The following is a 17978-nucleotide window of genomic DNA, read 5'->3' on the forward strand; positions in this document are numbered from 1 at the left end:
TGACGTCAGTCTTAGCGCTCGTCATAAAAGGAGTGTGATAACTGATTAACCTGACGTCAGTCTTAGCGCTCGTCATAAAAGGAGTGTGATAACTGATTAACCTGACGTCAGTCTTAGCGCTCGTCATAAAAGGAGTGTGATAACTGATTAACCTGACGTCAGTCTTAGCGCTCGTCATAAAAGGAGTGGGATAACTGATTAACCTGACGTCAGTCTTAGCGCTCGTCATAAAAGGAGTGTGATAACTGATTAACCTGACGTCAGTCTTAGCGCTCGTCATAAAAGGAGTGTGATAACTGATTAACCTGACGTCAGTCTAAAAGGTGGATAACTGATTAACCTGACGTCAGTCTTAGCGCTCTCATAAAAGGAGTGTGATAACTGATTAACCTGACGTCAGTCTTAGCGCTCGTCATAAAAGGAGTGTGATAACTGATTAACCTGACGTCAGTCTTAGCGCTCGTCATAAAAGGAGTGTGATAACTGATTAACCTGACGTCAGTCTTAGCGCTCGTCATAAAAGGAGTGTGATAACTGATTAACCTGACGTCAGTCTTAGCGCTCGTCATAAAAGGAGTGTGATAACTGATTAACCTGACGTCAGTCTTAGCGCTCGTCATAAAAGGAGTGTGATAACTGATTAACCTGACGTCAGTCTTAGCGCTCGTCATAAAAGGAGTGTGATAACTGATTAACCTGACGTCAGTCTTAGCGCTCGTCATAAAAGGAGTGTGATAACTGATTAACCTGTCGTCAGTCTTAGCGCTCGTCATAAAAGGAGTGTGATAACTGATTAACCTCACACGTCAGTCTTAGCGCTCGTCATAAAAGGAGTGTGATATCTGATTAACCTGACGTCAGTCTTAGCGCTCGTCATAAAAGGAGTGTGATATCTGATTAACCTGTCGTCAGTATAATGTGACGGATGTACAGTGCTTGTTCTGGGTGTCCCGCAGCATGCACTAGATAGCACTATAAAAGGACAAGTATTATGAAAGGACAAGTTTCGCTACTTTAAAGAGTCACAACACGAAATACCGCAGTCTCCCAAAACAGGTACGCACTCCACGTCCTAAAAACAACTAATTAGCTAATTTATTTCGATTCGTTTGTTTCTTTATATTTATATCTTGCGGTTCATCAGAAAATTATTGATTAAGAGGATTACTAAATGTGATGCTGATGCATTAAGGCCAATCCTGAAAGGTTCCTGACATTTCTGTTGTTGTCTCTATGACACGTTTGGTTGTGTACTTGAATCTACCAGGTGTGGGGTCGTCAATCTTATCAATAAATATATCCAAGAGCATTGACCCTGGTTAGGACAGATTATCTCTCCTCCTATACGGCTATACGGTATATAATGACGAGTCTATTTTATGCAAAAATCTTTGTACATTTTGATGACGTGGTTGGGAGAAGTACTAAAATATAATGTGTTTGATTTCTAGAATCCTAATTGTTTATTCTGCTCGTTGCGAAAAAAAGAAAGAAAAAAACAACTTTCTCATATTCCACGACAATATGTAATGGATTATTCTTAGCGCCAAATGAAAAAAAAAATACCTAAGGGATTTTAACATAGTAAATACTTTTAATCGCCATTGTAAGGGAACCATATTGATTAAAACCTTCTAAAAAATTGTTGGCGTCTGACTGTCAGATATCTAAAAGCATTGTATTGGTTTCATCGCATGGTCGCTTCCTTTCCGCCGTAAATGATGATACCATTAGAATATACAACAATAGGATTCTAAAGCTTCGCTCATTAAAGTCGGGATACGTGAATTCAAAGTCGGATTAGTTGATTTTGTAAAGTTGTAGAAAAGAACAGAGTTAAAAATAGGTTAAAGATGCACTGTCTTTACATATGTGAATAACAAATGTATGAAGTTCAATTATTTAACCTAGCTCTTAGAATAGAATGAATAGAATGAAAATCAGTTTTCTTCTCAAATACAGGAGCGCACCTTTCAAAGCATGGCATATGTTTCGAAGGTTTAAGCAAGGAAGCAGTCGAAGTTTTTAAATTATTTTGAAACTGTTTTTCATTCTTTTTGCATTATCATCACTGACTGTTTATTTGATTACTAAAGGCAATCGTGTTGGATATGTCCATCGATCGCTAGAACTTCGGACTATTTAATCGACTGAAATTTATTGAACTAGATTAATTTTAGACAGCCTTGGCTGTATGGTTCCATTCTTACAGATGTTTTTAACAAATAACCTCGAATGACAATGGCTGTGCTCATGTTTTACACTGTCATCGTAATCCTTTGGACAAAAACAATTATCTGTGATACAAAACCAGATTTTTAAAACACCGGCTTTTGTCGATACAACCAATATGCTTATGGTACATATATTATAGTTGTTAGCCAATTTACATTAGACAATATGACTGTGCGCATTACGGGTGTCGCTGTGACCTAGATTTGTATCGCGGATATCGTTGTGACCTGGATATGTATGGCGGGGGTAACTATCGCCATTATCTAGATTTGTATGGCGGGGATAACTATCGCCATTATCTAGATTTGTAGGGCGGATGTAACTATCGCCATGATCTAGATTTGTATCGCGGATGTAACTATCGCCATGATCTAGATTTGTATCGCGGATGTAACTATCGCCATGATCTAGATTTGTATCGCGGATATAAATATCGCTGTGACCTAGATTTGTATGGCTGATATAACAATCGGTGTGACCTAGATTTGTATCGCGGATGTAACTATCGCCATGATCTAGATTTGTATGGCTGATATAACTATCGGTGTGACCTAGATTTGTATCGCGGATGTAACTATCGCCATGATCTAGATTTGTAATATCGCCATGATCTAGATTTGTATCGCAGATATAAATATCGCTGTGACCTAGATTTGTATGGTTGATATAACTACCTGTGTGACCTAGATTTGTATCGCGGATGTAACTACCGCCATGATCTAGATTTGTATCGCGGATGTAACTATCGCCATGATCTAGATTTGTATCGCGGATATAAGTATCGCTGTGACCTAGATTTGTGTGACTGATATAACTACCGGTGTGATCTAGATTTGTATCGCGGATGTAACTATCGGTGTGACCTAGTTTTGTATCGCGGATGTAACTATCGCCATGATCTAGATTTGTATCGCGGATACAAATATCGCTGTGACCTAGATTTGTATGGCTGATATAACAATCGGTGTGACCTAGATTTGTATCGCGGATGTAACTATCGCCATGATCTAGATTTGTATGGCTGATATAACTATCGGTGTGACCTAGATTTGTATCGCTGATATAAATATCGCTGTGACCTAGATTTGTATGGCTGATGTAACTATCGCCATGATCTAGATTTGTATGGCTGATGTAACTATCGCCATGATCTAGATTTGTATCGCGGATATAAATATCGCTGTGACCTAGATTTGTATGGCTGATATAAATATCGCTGTGACCTAGATTTGTATGGCTGATGTAACTATCGCCATGATCTAGATTTGTATGGCTGATGTAACTATCGCCATGATCTAGATTTGTATGGCGGATGTAACTATCGCTATGATCTAGATTTGTATGGCTAATGTAACTATCGCCATGATCTAGATTTGTATGGCTGATGTAACTATTGCCATGACCTAGATTTGTATGGCTGATGTAACTACCGCCATGATCTAGATTTGTATGGCTGATGTAACTATCGCCATGATCTAGATTTGTATGGCGGATGTAACTATCGCCATGATCTAGATTTGTATCGCGGATGTAACTATCGCCATGATCTAGATTTGAATGGCTGATATAACTACCGGTGTGACCTAGATTTGTATGGCTGATGTAACTACCGCCATGATCTAGATTTGTATGGCTAATGTAACTATCGCCATGATCTAGATTTGAATGGCTGATATAACTACCGGTGTGACCTAGATTTGTATGGCTGATGTAACTATCGCCATGATCTAGATTTGTATGGCTGATGTATCGCGGATGTCACTATCGCCATGATCTAGATTTGTATGGCTGATGTATCTATCGGCGTGATCTAGATCAGAGACCGCTCAACAAAGATCCACTGGTTTTTTTAATTCTTATGCATGATGCTTAAGTATTATCGATTAATGGATTGTGATTTTGTAATCGTGTTGCTTACTTATCAATTCATTAATATTTTTATACTTTTTTTTCTCTCTTTCTTTATTTATCTATTTTTGGTTACATAACAGACTAAAACTGGTTTCATGGTGAACGTAAGTACAAGTACTTCGAATGAATAAGGAAATCATTCAAAGATTCTTTGTATGTGCATCGCCTAATGAGAAAGAAGTTAACATTGCATTTACAAAAGAGAGTATATTAGAATCTATTTACAGCTGAGCAGGAACAAAACCAACTTGATATTCAAAAAAATCCATTTCCCTGTCACGTCAATGCCGACATTTCGTAAATTAATCATACCACTTTGGTTAAGTTAAGAAGCTTCTAAATACTTGTTGATTTATCTTTTGTCATAAACACCAAAGACTTTTATTGTTTATGTTGAAAAAACAATAGACTACGTTCGCATGTCCTTCATTCTTTTTGCATTATCATCACTGACTGTTTATTTGATTACTTAAGGCAATCGCGTCGGATATGTCCATCGATCGCTAGAACTTCGGACTATTTAATCGACTGAAATTTATTGAACTAGCTTAGTTTTTACAGGAAGTGTAGATCTTAGACAGCCTTGGCTGTATGGTTCCATTCTTACAGATATTTCTAACAAATGACCTCGACTGACAATGGCTGTGTTCATGTTTACACTGTCATCGTAATCCTTTGGACAAAAACAATTATCTGTGATACAAACACAGAATTTCAAAACACCAGCTTTTTGTCGATACAACCAATATGTTTGTCACGAGAGTGATCTTAATATGGGTATTTGTTCACGAGTACATAAATAGAATCCAACAGCTATAAACAGTTGACAACATTTATTACACACAAACGGAGACAGATAACCCTGAAATAAAAAGAACAATACCTGACACATAAATGAACATACTACTATATCTTCTATATTTATACTGTAAGGTATAAAATATAAACAGGTATCTATTTATTATATTATAATAGTAAATTGTATTTTAATTTCCGAGTTACATATATTTACAAATAACATTTAATTTACAGTCACTTGACTCTATGCATTGCCCTAACCTGACCGACCACGTGCGGTCCTTTGTTATACATAATATAAAGCTTTATGGACAAGTTATTTAAAGAAGTTTTAATTATATAAAGTATATTAATTATATTGCATAGTGAAGAATATACATTAAATAAACATACCTTTTAGTACTGTGGCCGTAAAGCACACATGTACAGTCCAGTGCCTATTTCCACGTAATGTGCGGACACGCTTCCTCAAGGGTTGGCATGCACGTGCAAGGACAGGGTCATGCAGGGTCAATGTGACACACTCAACCAATCCATTCACTCGCCTCTCATACGTCATCATAACAACTTACACACACAGATTTACATGTACAGGACATTACATGACACAGCAGGGACATGTAAATTCAGACAATACACAGCGCATGTAGTTAAAACACCATATATAATACATATTATATATATATGGTGAATTTAAACACCGCGACATGTTTATGGTACAATAACATGTATCATAGTTATTAGCCAATTTACATTAGAGAATATGACTGTGCGCATTACGGGTGTCGCTGTGACCTAGATTTGTATCGCGTGCGGATATCGTTGTGACCTGGATATGTATGGCGGGGGTAACTATCGCCATTATCTAGATTTGTATGGCGGGGATAACTATCGCCATTATCTAGATTTGTAGGGCGGATGTAACTATCGCCATGATCTAGATTTGTATCGCGGATGTAACTATCGCCATGATCTAGATTTGTATCGCGGATGTAACTATCGCCATGATCTAGATTTGTATCGCGGATATAAATATCGCTGTGACCTAGATTTGTATGGCTGATATAACAATCGGTGTGACCTAGATTTGTATCGCGGATGTAACTATCGCCATGATCTAGATTTGTATCGCGGATATAAATATCGCTGTGACCTAGATTTGTATGGCTGATATAACTATCGGTGTGACCTAGATTTGTATCGCGGATGTAACTATCGCCATGATCTAGATTTGTATGGCTGATATAACTATCGGTGTGACCTAGATTTGTATCGCGGATGTAACTATCGCCATGATCTAGATTTGTATGGCTGATATAACTATCGCCATGATCTAGATTTGTATCGCGGATGTAACTATCGCCATGATCTAGATTTGTATGGCTGATATAACTATCGGTGTGACCTAGATTTGTATCGCGGATGTAACTATCGCCATGATCTAGATTTGTATGGCTGATATAACTATCGCCATGATCTAGATTTGTATCGCGGATGTAACTATCGCCATGATCTAGATTTGTATGGCTGATATAACTATCGGTGTGACCTAGATTTGTATCGCGGATGTAACTATCGCCATGATCTAGATTTGTATCGCGGATGTAATCGCTATGCCCTAGATTTGTATGATAACTGATCAGATTTTTATCGCGGATATAAGTATCGCTGTGACCTAGATTTGTGTGACTGATATAACTACCGGTGTGATCTAGATTTGTATCGCGGATGTAACTATCGGTGTGACCTAGTTTTGTATCGCGGATGTAACTATCGCCATGATCTAGATTTGTATCGCGGATACAAATATCGCTGTGACCTAGATTTGTATGGCTGATATAACAATCGTGTGACCTAGATTTGTATCGCGGATGTAACTATCGCCATGATCTAGATTTGTATGGCTGATATAACAATCGGTGTGACCTAGATTTGTATCGCGGATGTAACTACTCGCCATGATCTAGATTTGTATGGCTGATATAACTATCGGTGTGACCTAGATTTGTATCGCGGATGTAACTATCGATTTGTAGGCCATGATCTAGATTTGTATCGCGATTTGTATCGCAGATATAAATATCGCTGTGATCTAGATTTGTATGGCTGATATAACTATCGGTGTGACCTAGAATTGTATCGCGGATGTAACTATCGCCATGATCTAGATTTGTATGGCTGATATAACTATCGGTGTGACCTAGATTTGTATCGCGGATGTAACTATCGCCATGATCTAGATTTGTATCGCAGATATAAATATCGCTGTGACCTAGATTTGTATGGTTGATATAACTACCTGTGTGACCTAGATTTGTATCGCGGATGTAACTAACGCCATGATCTAGATTTGTATCGCGGATGTAACTATCGCCATGATCTAGATTTTTATCGCGGATAATAAGTATCGCTGTGACCTAGATTTGTGTGACTGATATAACTACCGGTGTGATCTAGATTTGTATCGCGGATGTAACTATCGGTGTGACCTAGTTTTGTATCGCGGATGTAACTATCGCCATGATCTAGATTTGTATCGCGGATACAAATATCGCTGTGACCTAGATTTGTATGGCTGATATAACAATCGGTGTGACCTAGATTTGTATCGCGGATGTAACTATCGCCATGATCTAGATTTGTATGGCTGATATAACTATCGGTGTGACCTAGATTTGTATCGCGGATATAACTATCGCCATGATCTAGATTTGTATCGCGGATGTAACTATCGCCATGATCTAGATTTGTATCGCGGATATAAATATCGCTGTGACCTAGATTTGTATGGCTGATATAAATATCGCTGTGACCTAGATTTGTATGGCTGATGTAACTATCGCCATGACCTAGATTTGTATGGCTGATGTAACTATCGCCATGATCTAGATTTGTATGGCGGATGTAACTATCGCTATGATCTAGATTTGTATGGCTAATGTAACTATCGCCATGATCTAGATTTGTATGGCTGATGTAACTATTGCCATGACCTAGATTTGTATGGCTGATGTAACTACCGCCATGATCTAGATTTGTATGGCTGATGTAACTACCGCCATGATCTAGATTTGTATCGCGGATGTAACTATCACCATGAAATAGATTTGAATGGCTGATATAACTACCGGTGTGACCTAGATTTGTATGGCTGATGTTACTATCGCCATGATCTAGATTTGTATGGCTGATGTATCGCGGATGTCACTATCGCCATGATCTAGATTTGTATGGCTGATGTATCTATCGGCGTGATCTAGATCAGAGACCGCTCAACAAAGATCCACTGGTTTTTTAATTCTTATGCATGATGCTTAAGTATTATCGATTAATGGATTGTGATTTTGTAATCGTGTTGCTTACTTATCAATTCATTAATATTTTTATACTTTTTTTTCTCTCTTTCTTTATTTATCTATTTTTGGTTACATAACAGACTAAAACTGGTTTCATGGTGAACGTAAGTACAAGTACTTCGAATGAATAAGGAAATCATTCAAAGATTCTTTGTATGTGCATCGCATCATGAGAAAGAAGTTAACATTGCATTTACAAAAGAGAGTATATTAGAATCTATTTACAGCTGAACAGGAACAAAACCAACTTGATATTCAAACAAATCCATTTCCCTGTCACGTCAATGCCGACATTTCGTAAATTAATCATACCACTTTGGTTAAGTTAAGAAGCTTCTAAATACTTGTTGATTTATCTTTTGTCATAAACACCAAAGACTTTTATTGTTTATGTTGAAAAAAAACCCAATAGACTACGTTCGCATGTCCTTCATTCTTTTTGCATTATCATCACTGACTGTTTATTTGATTACTTAAGGCAATCGCGTCGGATATGTCCATCGATCGCTAGAACTTCGGACTATTTAATCGACTGAAATTTATTGAACTAGCTTAGTTTTTACAGGAAGTGTAGATCTTAGACAGCCTTGGCTGTATGGTTCCATTCTTACAGATATTTCTAACAAATGACCTCGACTGACAATGGCTGTGTTCATGTTTACACTGTCATCGTAATCCTTTGGACAAAAACAATTATCTGTGATACAAACCCAGAATTTCAAAACACCAGCTTTTTGTCGATACAACCAATATGTTTGTCACGAGAGTGATCTTAATATGGGTATTTGTTCACGAGTACATAAATAGAATCCAACAGCTATAAACAGTTGACAATATTTATTACACACAAACGGAGACAGATAACCCTGAAATAAAAAGAACAATACCTGACACATAAATGAACATACTACTATATCTTCTATATTTATACTGTAAGGTATAAAATATAAACAGGTATCTATTTATTATATTATAATAGTAAATTGTATTTTAATTTCCGAGTTACATATATTTACAAATAACATTTAATTTACAGTCACTTGACTCTGTGCATTGCCCTAACCTGACCGACCACGTGCGGTCCTTTGTTATACATAATATAAAGCTTTATGGACAAGTTATTTAAAGAAGTTTTAATTATATAAAGTATATTAATTATATTGCATAGTGAAGAATAAGTTAATTACTTTATTTCTAGTTATACATTAAATAAACATACCTTTCAGTACTGTGGCCGTAAAGCACTACAGTCCAGTGCCTATTTCCACGTAATGTGCGGACACGCTTCCTCAAGGGTTGGCGCACAGGGACCTGGCACGATTTTTTTTAAACTAACAGTATACATATATATATATTATAGTATCAAGGGTATGAACTCGGCGATCGAGAAAAACGGACCTATTTTTTTAAAACCGTGATTATTTCAATAAATGGGTTCTATACAACATTGACGGATATCTTACCTTAAAGAGAAATAATTTATCTTTCCATTGAGTGCTTGATGGACAAAATTGGCATAGTATTGACGAAGTTATGACTTGATGAATCGGGAAATTTACGAAAAATATGCTTGGTAGACATTTCCCTGTCCGGTCGAAATGTCGTCTCGGCTCTAATAGGCACCTCAAAAACCAAGCCAAAATCGCAAAATCTACGCTTGTGGTGGTAAACAGTACCCATAATTGTGTTCATCTACAATCTCCGTTGGAGGTGTCATGACCCGTACTTTGTAGAAACTCCATTTAAACATCGTGTAGCTCACTTACTAACCGTCACCGCCATGTTCATTTGTTCTTCGGAACGCTTCTCGAGTTTACACATAAGCACAACATAACATAATTTGCATAATGTAGTCACGATATGTAAAGTCGAGAAGCGTTCCGAGAGAAAAATGAACATGGCGGTGACGGTTAAAGTAAGTGAGCTACACGATGTTTAAATGGAGTTTCTACAAAGTACGGGTCATGACACCTCAAAAGGAGATTGTGGATGAACACAGTTATGGGTACTGTTTACCACCACAAGCGTAGATTTTGTGATTTTGGCTTGGTTTTTGAGGTACCCATTAGAGCCGAGACGACATTTCGACCGGACAGGGAAATGTCTACCTAGCATATTTTTCGTAAATTTCCCGATTCATCAAGCCATAACTTCGTCAATACTTGGCCAATTTTGTTCCTCAAGCACTCAATGGAAAGATAAATTATTTCTCTTTAAGGTAAGATATCCGTCAATGTCGTATAGAACCCATTTATTAAAATAATCATGGTTTTAAAAAAATAGGTCCGTTTTTCTCGACCACCGAGTTCATACCCTTGATACTATAATATATATAAGTATACTATTAGTTAATTTTTTTCGTGCCAGGTCCCTGTCAAGGGTTGGCATGCACGTGCAAGGACAGGGTCATGCAGGGTCAATGTGACACACTCAACCAATCCATTCACTCGCCTCTCATACGTCATCATAACAACTTACACACACAGATTTACATGTACAGGACATTACATGACACAGGGACATGTAAATTCAGACAGACACAGGGACATGTAAATTCAGACAATACACAGCGCATGTAGTTAAAACACCATATATAATACATATTATATATATGGTGAATTTAAACACCGCGACATGTTTATGGTACAATAACATGTATCATAGTTATTAGCCAATTTACATTAGACAATATGACTGTGCGCATTACGGGTGTCGCTGTGACCTAGATTTGTATTGCGGATATCGTTGTGAATCTACGTACAGCTGAGCAGAAACAAAACCAACTTGATATTTAAAAAAATCCATTTCTCTGTCACGTCAATGCCGACATTTCGTAAATTAACCATACCACTTTGGTTAAGTGAAGAAGCATTTAAATACTTGTTGATTTATCTTTTGTCATATACACCAAAGACTTTAGTTGTTTATGTTGAAAAAAACAATAGACTACATTGTAGTACCATGTCGTCATAACTGAAAAAAAACTAGTTCGCTTATTTTCGCCTCATTATATTTTGCATTAATTTTGGATTGCGTTGAGGTTGAATGCTTCATTCAGCAAATTATTAAAATTTTACTGCTATAGCATCATTTTATAATCTCCAAAATTAGGATACCCGGCCTCTTGATGAGGCAGATATGTTTCATGGGATGGCGGATACTACGTTCGATCAATACATTCATGAAACTTGAAAAGTGTTCCCGCTGACGGGGGCACAATTAAAGAAATAATTGAGTTTTTCAAGATTTTGCATATTTAATGATGGAGTTAAGGAATATACTGATAACATTTCGACTTTACGAGTCTGAATGGTCTAGTTGTATTAGACCGCAGCATGGAAAGATCACTAGTTCAAATGTCAGTCAGGTTTCATTTACTATAATATCCAAGAGCTAGAATCATTTAAAGGCCTACTACCTTCCCGGACCAAAACATAAAGGTTTCTTAAAAACATTAGTAACATCAGAAAATATAATCCGAAGGCCTAAGATGAAGTACTACATCAAACATAAGCAAAATTTCTTGCGTAATATATGGTAGCAATGGAGAGTCATTTTGCTGTTTTGCCGTCTGACGCATTGATAGTCCACTACCGCGCGGTATTTACGACGACGGCGGAACACATAAGACGACCCGCCATATGAAAATTCACATTTTATTTCAATCAATTTGTTCAGAAGGTGGTGATACGAGTAGTATTGACGGTAAGTTAATAAATTTTGCGACTATTAAGAATTATCGGTCTTCGTTTTACATTCCTATTTTAAAAATCAGAAGCCGTGTCGGTAGCTAGTGGGCCTTTAAGGACCGTCGACCTGTGTGTGATGTTTAAGGGTAGTTATGAGGGTAAATGAGTGTGTGATTTGAGCGACTGAAGTCTATCTAGCATTGCCTGTTGTTCTTGAGATAGTGAGAACATTCTTGAGACAGTGGGAACTTAAATCTATTTTGCATTGCTATCTGATTGAAGCATGTAGCTGAAGGCATAAAGCAATGAGAATGGGCGAGCATAAAAAAATGGAAACACATCAAGGGCACGGTAACATTTGTACGCAGAAAGACCAAACATTTGCATGGGAACAAGTCTTCCATTTAATAATTACAATGATACAATGATGTAAAGCACATGCAATATTAATACAACATATCAGTCTATTCACGCATGGCTACGGTTATTAAGTTCTACGTCAGGCAGCGCAGGTAACGAACGATCGAGATGATAAGATTGTTACAAATAATTGCATTGTCTAGACACGGTATTGATATATACATGTACCGTGTAGTGTCCGTGACTGGTATGTTTGTTTTCGATTAGTGATCAAATCACCAGAAGGAATGTTATATATATATATATATAAAGGTGCAATTAAAAGTAGTAATATCATAAATATTAATTAATGTATCCAAGAATGTCGACCATATCAAGATGACACATACATATGAATAGCATTATTTAATAGAGTAATCATCATATTAATTGTTGTCTTTGTAATGTAACCATGGGAACGCACAGTTGACATTGACTGACAGAGTCGGATACAATTCTGATAACGTAGTTTAAATGTGTGTTGATAAGGGATAAATAGATGTTCCCCAAGATATGACTATTGTTTATCATGTTTATCGAACTCGATTTTATTAGTTTTCAAATTTTGAAAAGACACAAAGCTTTAGAGAGTGTCTTTTCTAAATTCAATATCTCTACCGATCACGATAGAACATCAGACTATTCAATCAGCTGAAATTCATTGCGCTTGATTAAATTTTACAGGAAGCGCAAACATTAGAAATTCTTGGCTATGCAGTTCAATTCTTTGCTTCGAATGATAAATACTGTGCCTTTTCATCGTAACGCACACATTTTTCTGTGACACAAGTCCAGATTATTTTCTCAATATCACTAATATGCTTTATGGTATCATAGTTTTCAGTCGATTTACATTAAAGAATATTACTGTGCCCTATACATATGTCGCTATGACCTAGTTTTGTATATCGGGTGTGAGAATATGAATGTGCCCTATACAGGTGTCGCTATGACCAAGTTTTGTATATTGGGTGTCACTATGACCTAGACATGTATAGCTTGTTAGCCATGATCTAGATATGTATGGCGGTTGTCGCTGTGACCTAGTTTTGTATATCGGGTGTCGTTGTGACCAAGATTTTAATGGCTGGTGTCGCTGAGACCTAGATTTGTACGGCTGATGTCGCTGTGATCTAGATTTGTATGGCGGTTGCCGCTGTGACCTAGATTTTTATGGCGGTTGTCGCTGTGACCTAGATTTGTATTGCGGTTGTCGTTGTAACCTAAATTTGTATGGCGGGTGACGTCCATGAAGCAGAGCAATCTCTCCTATTGTGCATTGCGGTCCCCACATTATATGAAAGTGAATGTAGGTAACGCATTGAACCCTGGGAGATATTGGAAGCAAAGACCGCTCATCTTTCTGCCTGTGGTACTGAATTCCTATGCTTAATATGTAATTGTCATCAACTGCTAGACTGTGATTTTGTGAAGTTATTCATTAATTAAGATACTAACCTAATTATTTGATTTATTTATTATTTTGGTTGCTGGTTACAGAACAGAATACAAACTGCTTTCATGGTGAATATAAGTATTTCGAATGGTTAAGGAAATTTTCTATGGATCTCATGTATGGTACAGCCTTAGGAAGAAAAGACAAAAAATGCTATTACGAAAGAGAAGAAGTGTTACAGGACAGACATCAAATAAAAGAAAACATATTTTTTACAAGAAGAATGAACATGTACTTACAGCTGAGCAGAAACAAAACCAACTTAACATTCCAAAAAATCAATTTCCCTGTCGGGTCTTTACTGCCATTTCGTAGGTTAATCATACCACTTTGGTTTAGTGAAGAAATTTAACTGTTGATTTATCATTTGGTATGAACGTCAGAGACTACTATTGTTTATGCCGAAACAGCCATGATCTAGGTACGCATCTCGTAAAAAATGAAAGTTTTAGTTCACTTTAGCAAAGTTTTCGCCTTATCATATTTTACATTAATTTGGGATTGCGTTCAGATTGAATGCTTCATCAAGCAAATTATTAAAATAATACTGTTTTAGCATCATTTTATAATTTCCGAAATTATTACTCCCCGCCTCTTTATCAAACAGATTCTTTCATAGGATGGCGGAACCTATATTTGATCGATACATTTATGAAACTTGAAAAGTGTACCCGCTGACGGGTACAAAATTATTTCAAAGATAATTGAGTTTTTCAATGTTTTGCATATTTAATGATGGAGTGAAGGTTTATAATAAAAACATTTCGACTTTATGAGCCACAACGGTCTAGTTGTATTGAACCGCAGCATGGAAAATGTCAGTTAGGTTTCATTTACTGTAAGGATTAAGAGCTAGAATCATTTAAAGGGCAACTACCTTTCCGGATCAAAACATAAAGGTTTCTTAAAAAACATTAGTAACATCAGAAAAAAATATACCGATGATCTAAAATGAAGTACAACACCGCACATATGCAAGATTTCTTGCGTAATATATGATAACAGTGGAGAGTCATTTTGCTGTTTTACCGTCTGACGCAGTGATAGTTAACTGTAGTCTATCATTGCTCATTGTCTTGAGATAGCGGGAACTCCGATCTAATTTACATTGATACATGTATTCCTAGTGCGTACTTTGAGCGGCTGTAGTCTAGCATTGCTCATTTTCTTGATATAGCGGGAACTTCAATCTATTTTACATTGTTACATGTATTTCTTTGGAGCACAAAAGGCACAAAACAGTGATAATGGATGAGCCGGTCGTTCAGTTCCGTTTGATAAAAACGATGGTCAGTTCGGTTAGGTTTGATTGTTTAAAGTAGAAGATTTAGGTTATGGCCTCGGACTACTTCCCTTCCACTTTTCAACCCGGGCTTAGAACCAACAACAGAGGAGTAAGCCCTTGTAGGAAGTACATCTAGATCTTAATCAGCGGACAAAAAGTTAACCCAATGCCTTCCTCAGAAGACTAGACCGACCTTCCAACACAATGACCAACTTTAAAGGACATCAAGGGTACGTCGAAATTTGTACGAAGAAAGACCTTGAGAAAGAAGAGACCAAATCTTTGCATGTGAACATTCAAGCCTTCCATTGAATTATTGAAATCATCTGTTCATGCATTATTCATGCTTCGTTTTTAAGGTCTACGCCAAGCAACAGAGGTAACGGGCGAGCCATGAACTGATTTCAATAAGACTGTTTTAAATATTTTTATTGTCCAGGCAAGGTATTATTTATATACATATAACCTGTATAGTTCTTAAGGACGGTATGCCACTATAGAACCTCGAACTATCTAATCGGCTGAAATTCATTCGACTTGATTAGTTTTTACAATGTATATGAACCGCAGATTTTAAAAATTATGGGCTGTATGGCATAATTCTTTGTTTGATATGACAATAATGTGCCAATGTTTTACATTTCCATCGTAATCCTTTTGAAGAACCTTTCTCTGTGATACAAGGCCAGATTGTTTAATATGCTTCATGGTATCATAGTTGTCAGCCAATTTAGAGAATATGGCTGTATCCTATACGGGTGTCGTTGTGACCTGGTGTTGTATATCGGGTGTCGCTGTGACCTATATTTGTATGACGGGTGTAGCTGTGGCTTAGATGTATATGGCTAATGTCGCTATAACCTACACGTGCAGATTTGTATATCATGTGTCGATGTGACCTAGATTTGCATGGCAGTTGTCGCTGTGATCTAGATCTGTATGGCATGTTGCTGTGACCTACATATGTAGATTCGTATGGCTGATATCGCCGTTATCTACAATTATATGACAGATGACGTCGATGAAGCAAAGCGATCTCTCCCAGGATGCATTGTGGTCCCCATATTTCATGAATGTGAATGTGGGGACCGCCTTGAACCCAGGGAGAGAACGGAACCAGACCGCTTATCTTCTATGGCCTCTGGTCCTTATGTATGATGTGTAATTTATCGATGACTTTGTATTGTTCTTGGAGACGGTATGTTTGTTTTCGATAAGTGATCAAGTCACCTGAAGGAATGCTTTATAAATTGTGCAATTAAGTGTCATAACATAATAAATAATAATGAATGTATCTATTGAATGTCGACCATATCTAGGTGACAAAACATTATTATTAGTAATAGCGGTAGTATCAAGAGTAATATAGCAATATAGTTAAAGGAAATAAAATCGGTTCTAATGGAAGTTGGAGAAGCTGGTACCAGAACATTGCGCACCCGGGATGTTATTCTTTTCAAAAATGCACCTTATAATAAAGATATTTATATTTTACACGACGAAGTTAATTTCTAGGTCAAGCTTTGATTATCGTGAATTGAAATTGACCAATAGATACATTGCTTTAATTACAATGTACTGTACCTACTTGTACTGTATTAAAATTAATATACATTTCATAAGTTGTACATGTTTATACAGCGTATGTGTATTGTTGTAGCGGTTTTTTTTTTAGAAAAAAAAATCTTGTTGATGGATCTTGTTTTTGGAATAAATGCCTGAATGCTCTAGTGAAGGTACAGCTGTACAAGAAAGTCGTTATTCCGTCAGCAATTTAGGATGTGAGCATTGGACTCAAATCAACAAAACGGACGCAAGGGTCTTAAATACCTTCCAACATTATGCTGCAAGATTCATCTTAAATGTACAACGAGGAACCTGGTCAGACATCTGATCCACCTCGATAGTATATTTCTTACTCCTTCTATATAGATAAACTTTCACTAGGCCTTTGGCTTAGGAAGAAGGGAACACATCACACCAACGCGGTTTCATACAGTACGATCCACGAACATACTGTACCTCGAAAAGTACCAACTAGAGCTAATATTCCCAGGAAAAGCTGAGTGGAAACGAATTATAATGGATTCATAAAACTTAATGAAGAGTTCATGAGAGTCACTTGATGAATATTCATGAACTTTTTTCATGAACCACAATCTGCTAAGTTCGTGAATTATTCATGAATATTCATGATGTCATGAATACCATCTCACAGGGGGAGCGTTGCCAACAGCAGAGACATTCTAATGTGAGCATTCCACGCCTACATCGGAAAAACAGCTAAAACGCGCGTGCGCGAATGAATGATGAACTTTTTTTCACATAGGATTATTTTATTATACATACATGTATTTGAAGATTCGTTATGACTTGCAGTTGAAAATAATCGTTAATAAATCTATTTAATATGCATTGAATGGCAAAGGAATTTTAACTGCAAAAATAAGTTTGACAAATAAGCTAATACTCCTTTCAAACACATGTCTGCTATACTATCTAGGATCTGTGTTAACTATTGCTTTCTTTCCAAAACCTAATCTACACAAACTGAATGTCTGAATCATCCTATGGTGAACAATGTTTCAATTTTACATTAATCACATAATCATTCGCCGGGGTTACATAATTTGCACGTGCTCCATTATCATTATACCCTCTTAACCTCAGTAAAATAAAGATATATTCCTTAAATAAAAAGCAAAAATTTGGGAAGGGAAGAAGGAAAAATGGGATGATATAGAATGAACAGAGATTATGAAGAATAAGAATTAAATGAAAATATATTCTTATATGAAAAATAATGAATAAATGAATGAAAACAAGAGTAAAGAAAGAAAGAAAGAAAT

The 17978-nt window shown here is 36.7% G+C and overlaps 1 protein-coding gene across 1 annotated transcript; it reads right to left on the reverse strand.

The window, feature by feature from the left end:
• Positions 1 to 2391: 2391 nt before the first annotated feature.
• On the reverse strand, positions 2392 to 7285 carry LOC138328977 (filaggrin-2-like). The gene is made up of 3 exons (XM_069275677.1): positions 7281 to 7285; positions 5725 to 6777; positions 2392 to 3976 (listed from the first exon to the last, which is right to left on the reverse strand). Exons 1-3 carry the CDS (start codon positions 7283 to 7285, stop codon positions 2392 to 2394), a joined length of 2643 nt encoding a protein of 880 aa, XP_069131778.1.
• Between the last annotated feature and the right edge of the window lie 10693 nt (positions 7286 to 17978).

Source organism: Argopecten irradians, chromosome 8 (genome assembly GCF_041381155.1).
Source record: "Argopecten irradians isolate NY chromosome 8, Ai_NY, whole genome shotgun sequence".
Taxonomy (NCBI): Eukaryota; Metazoa; Mollusca; class Bivalvia; order Pectinida; family Pectinidae; genus Argopecten; species Argopecten irradians.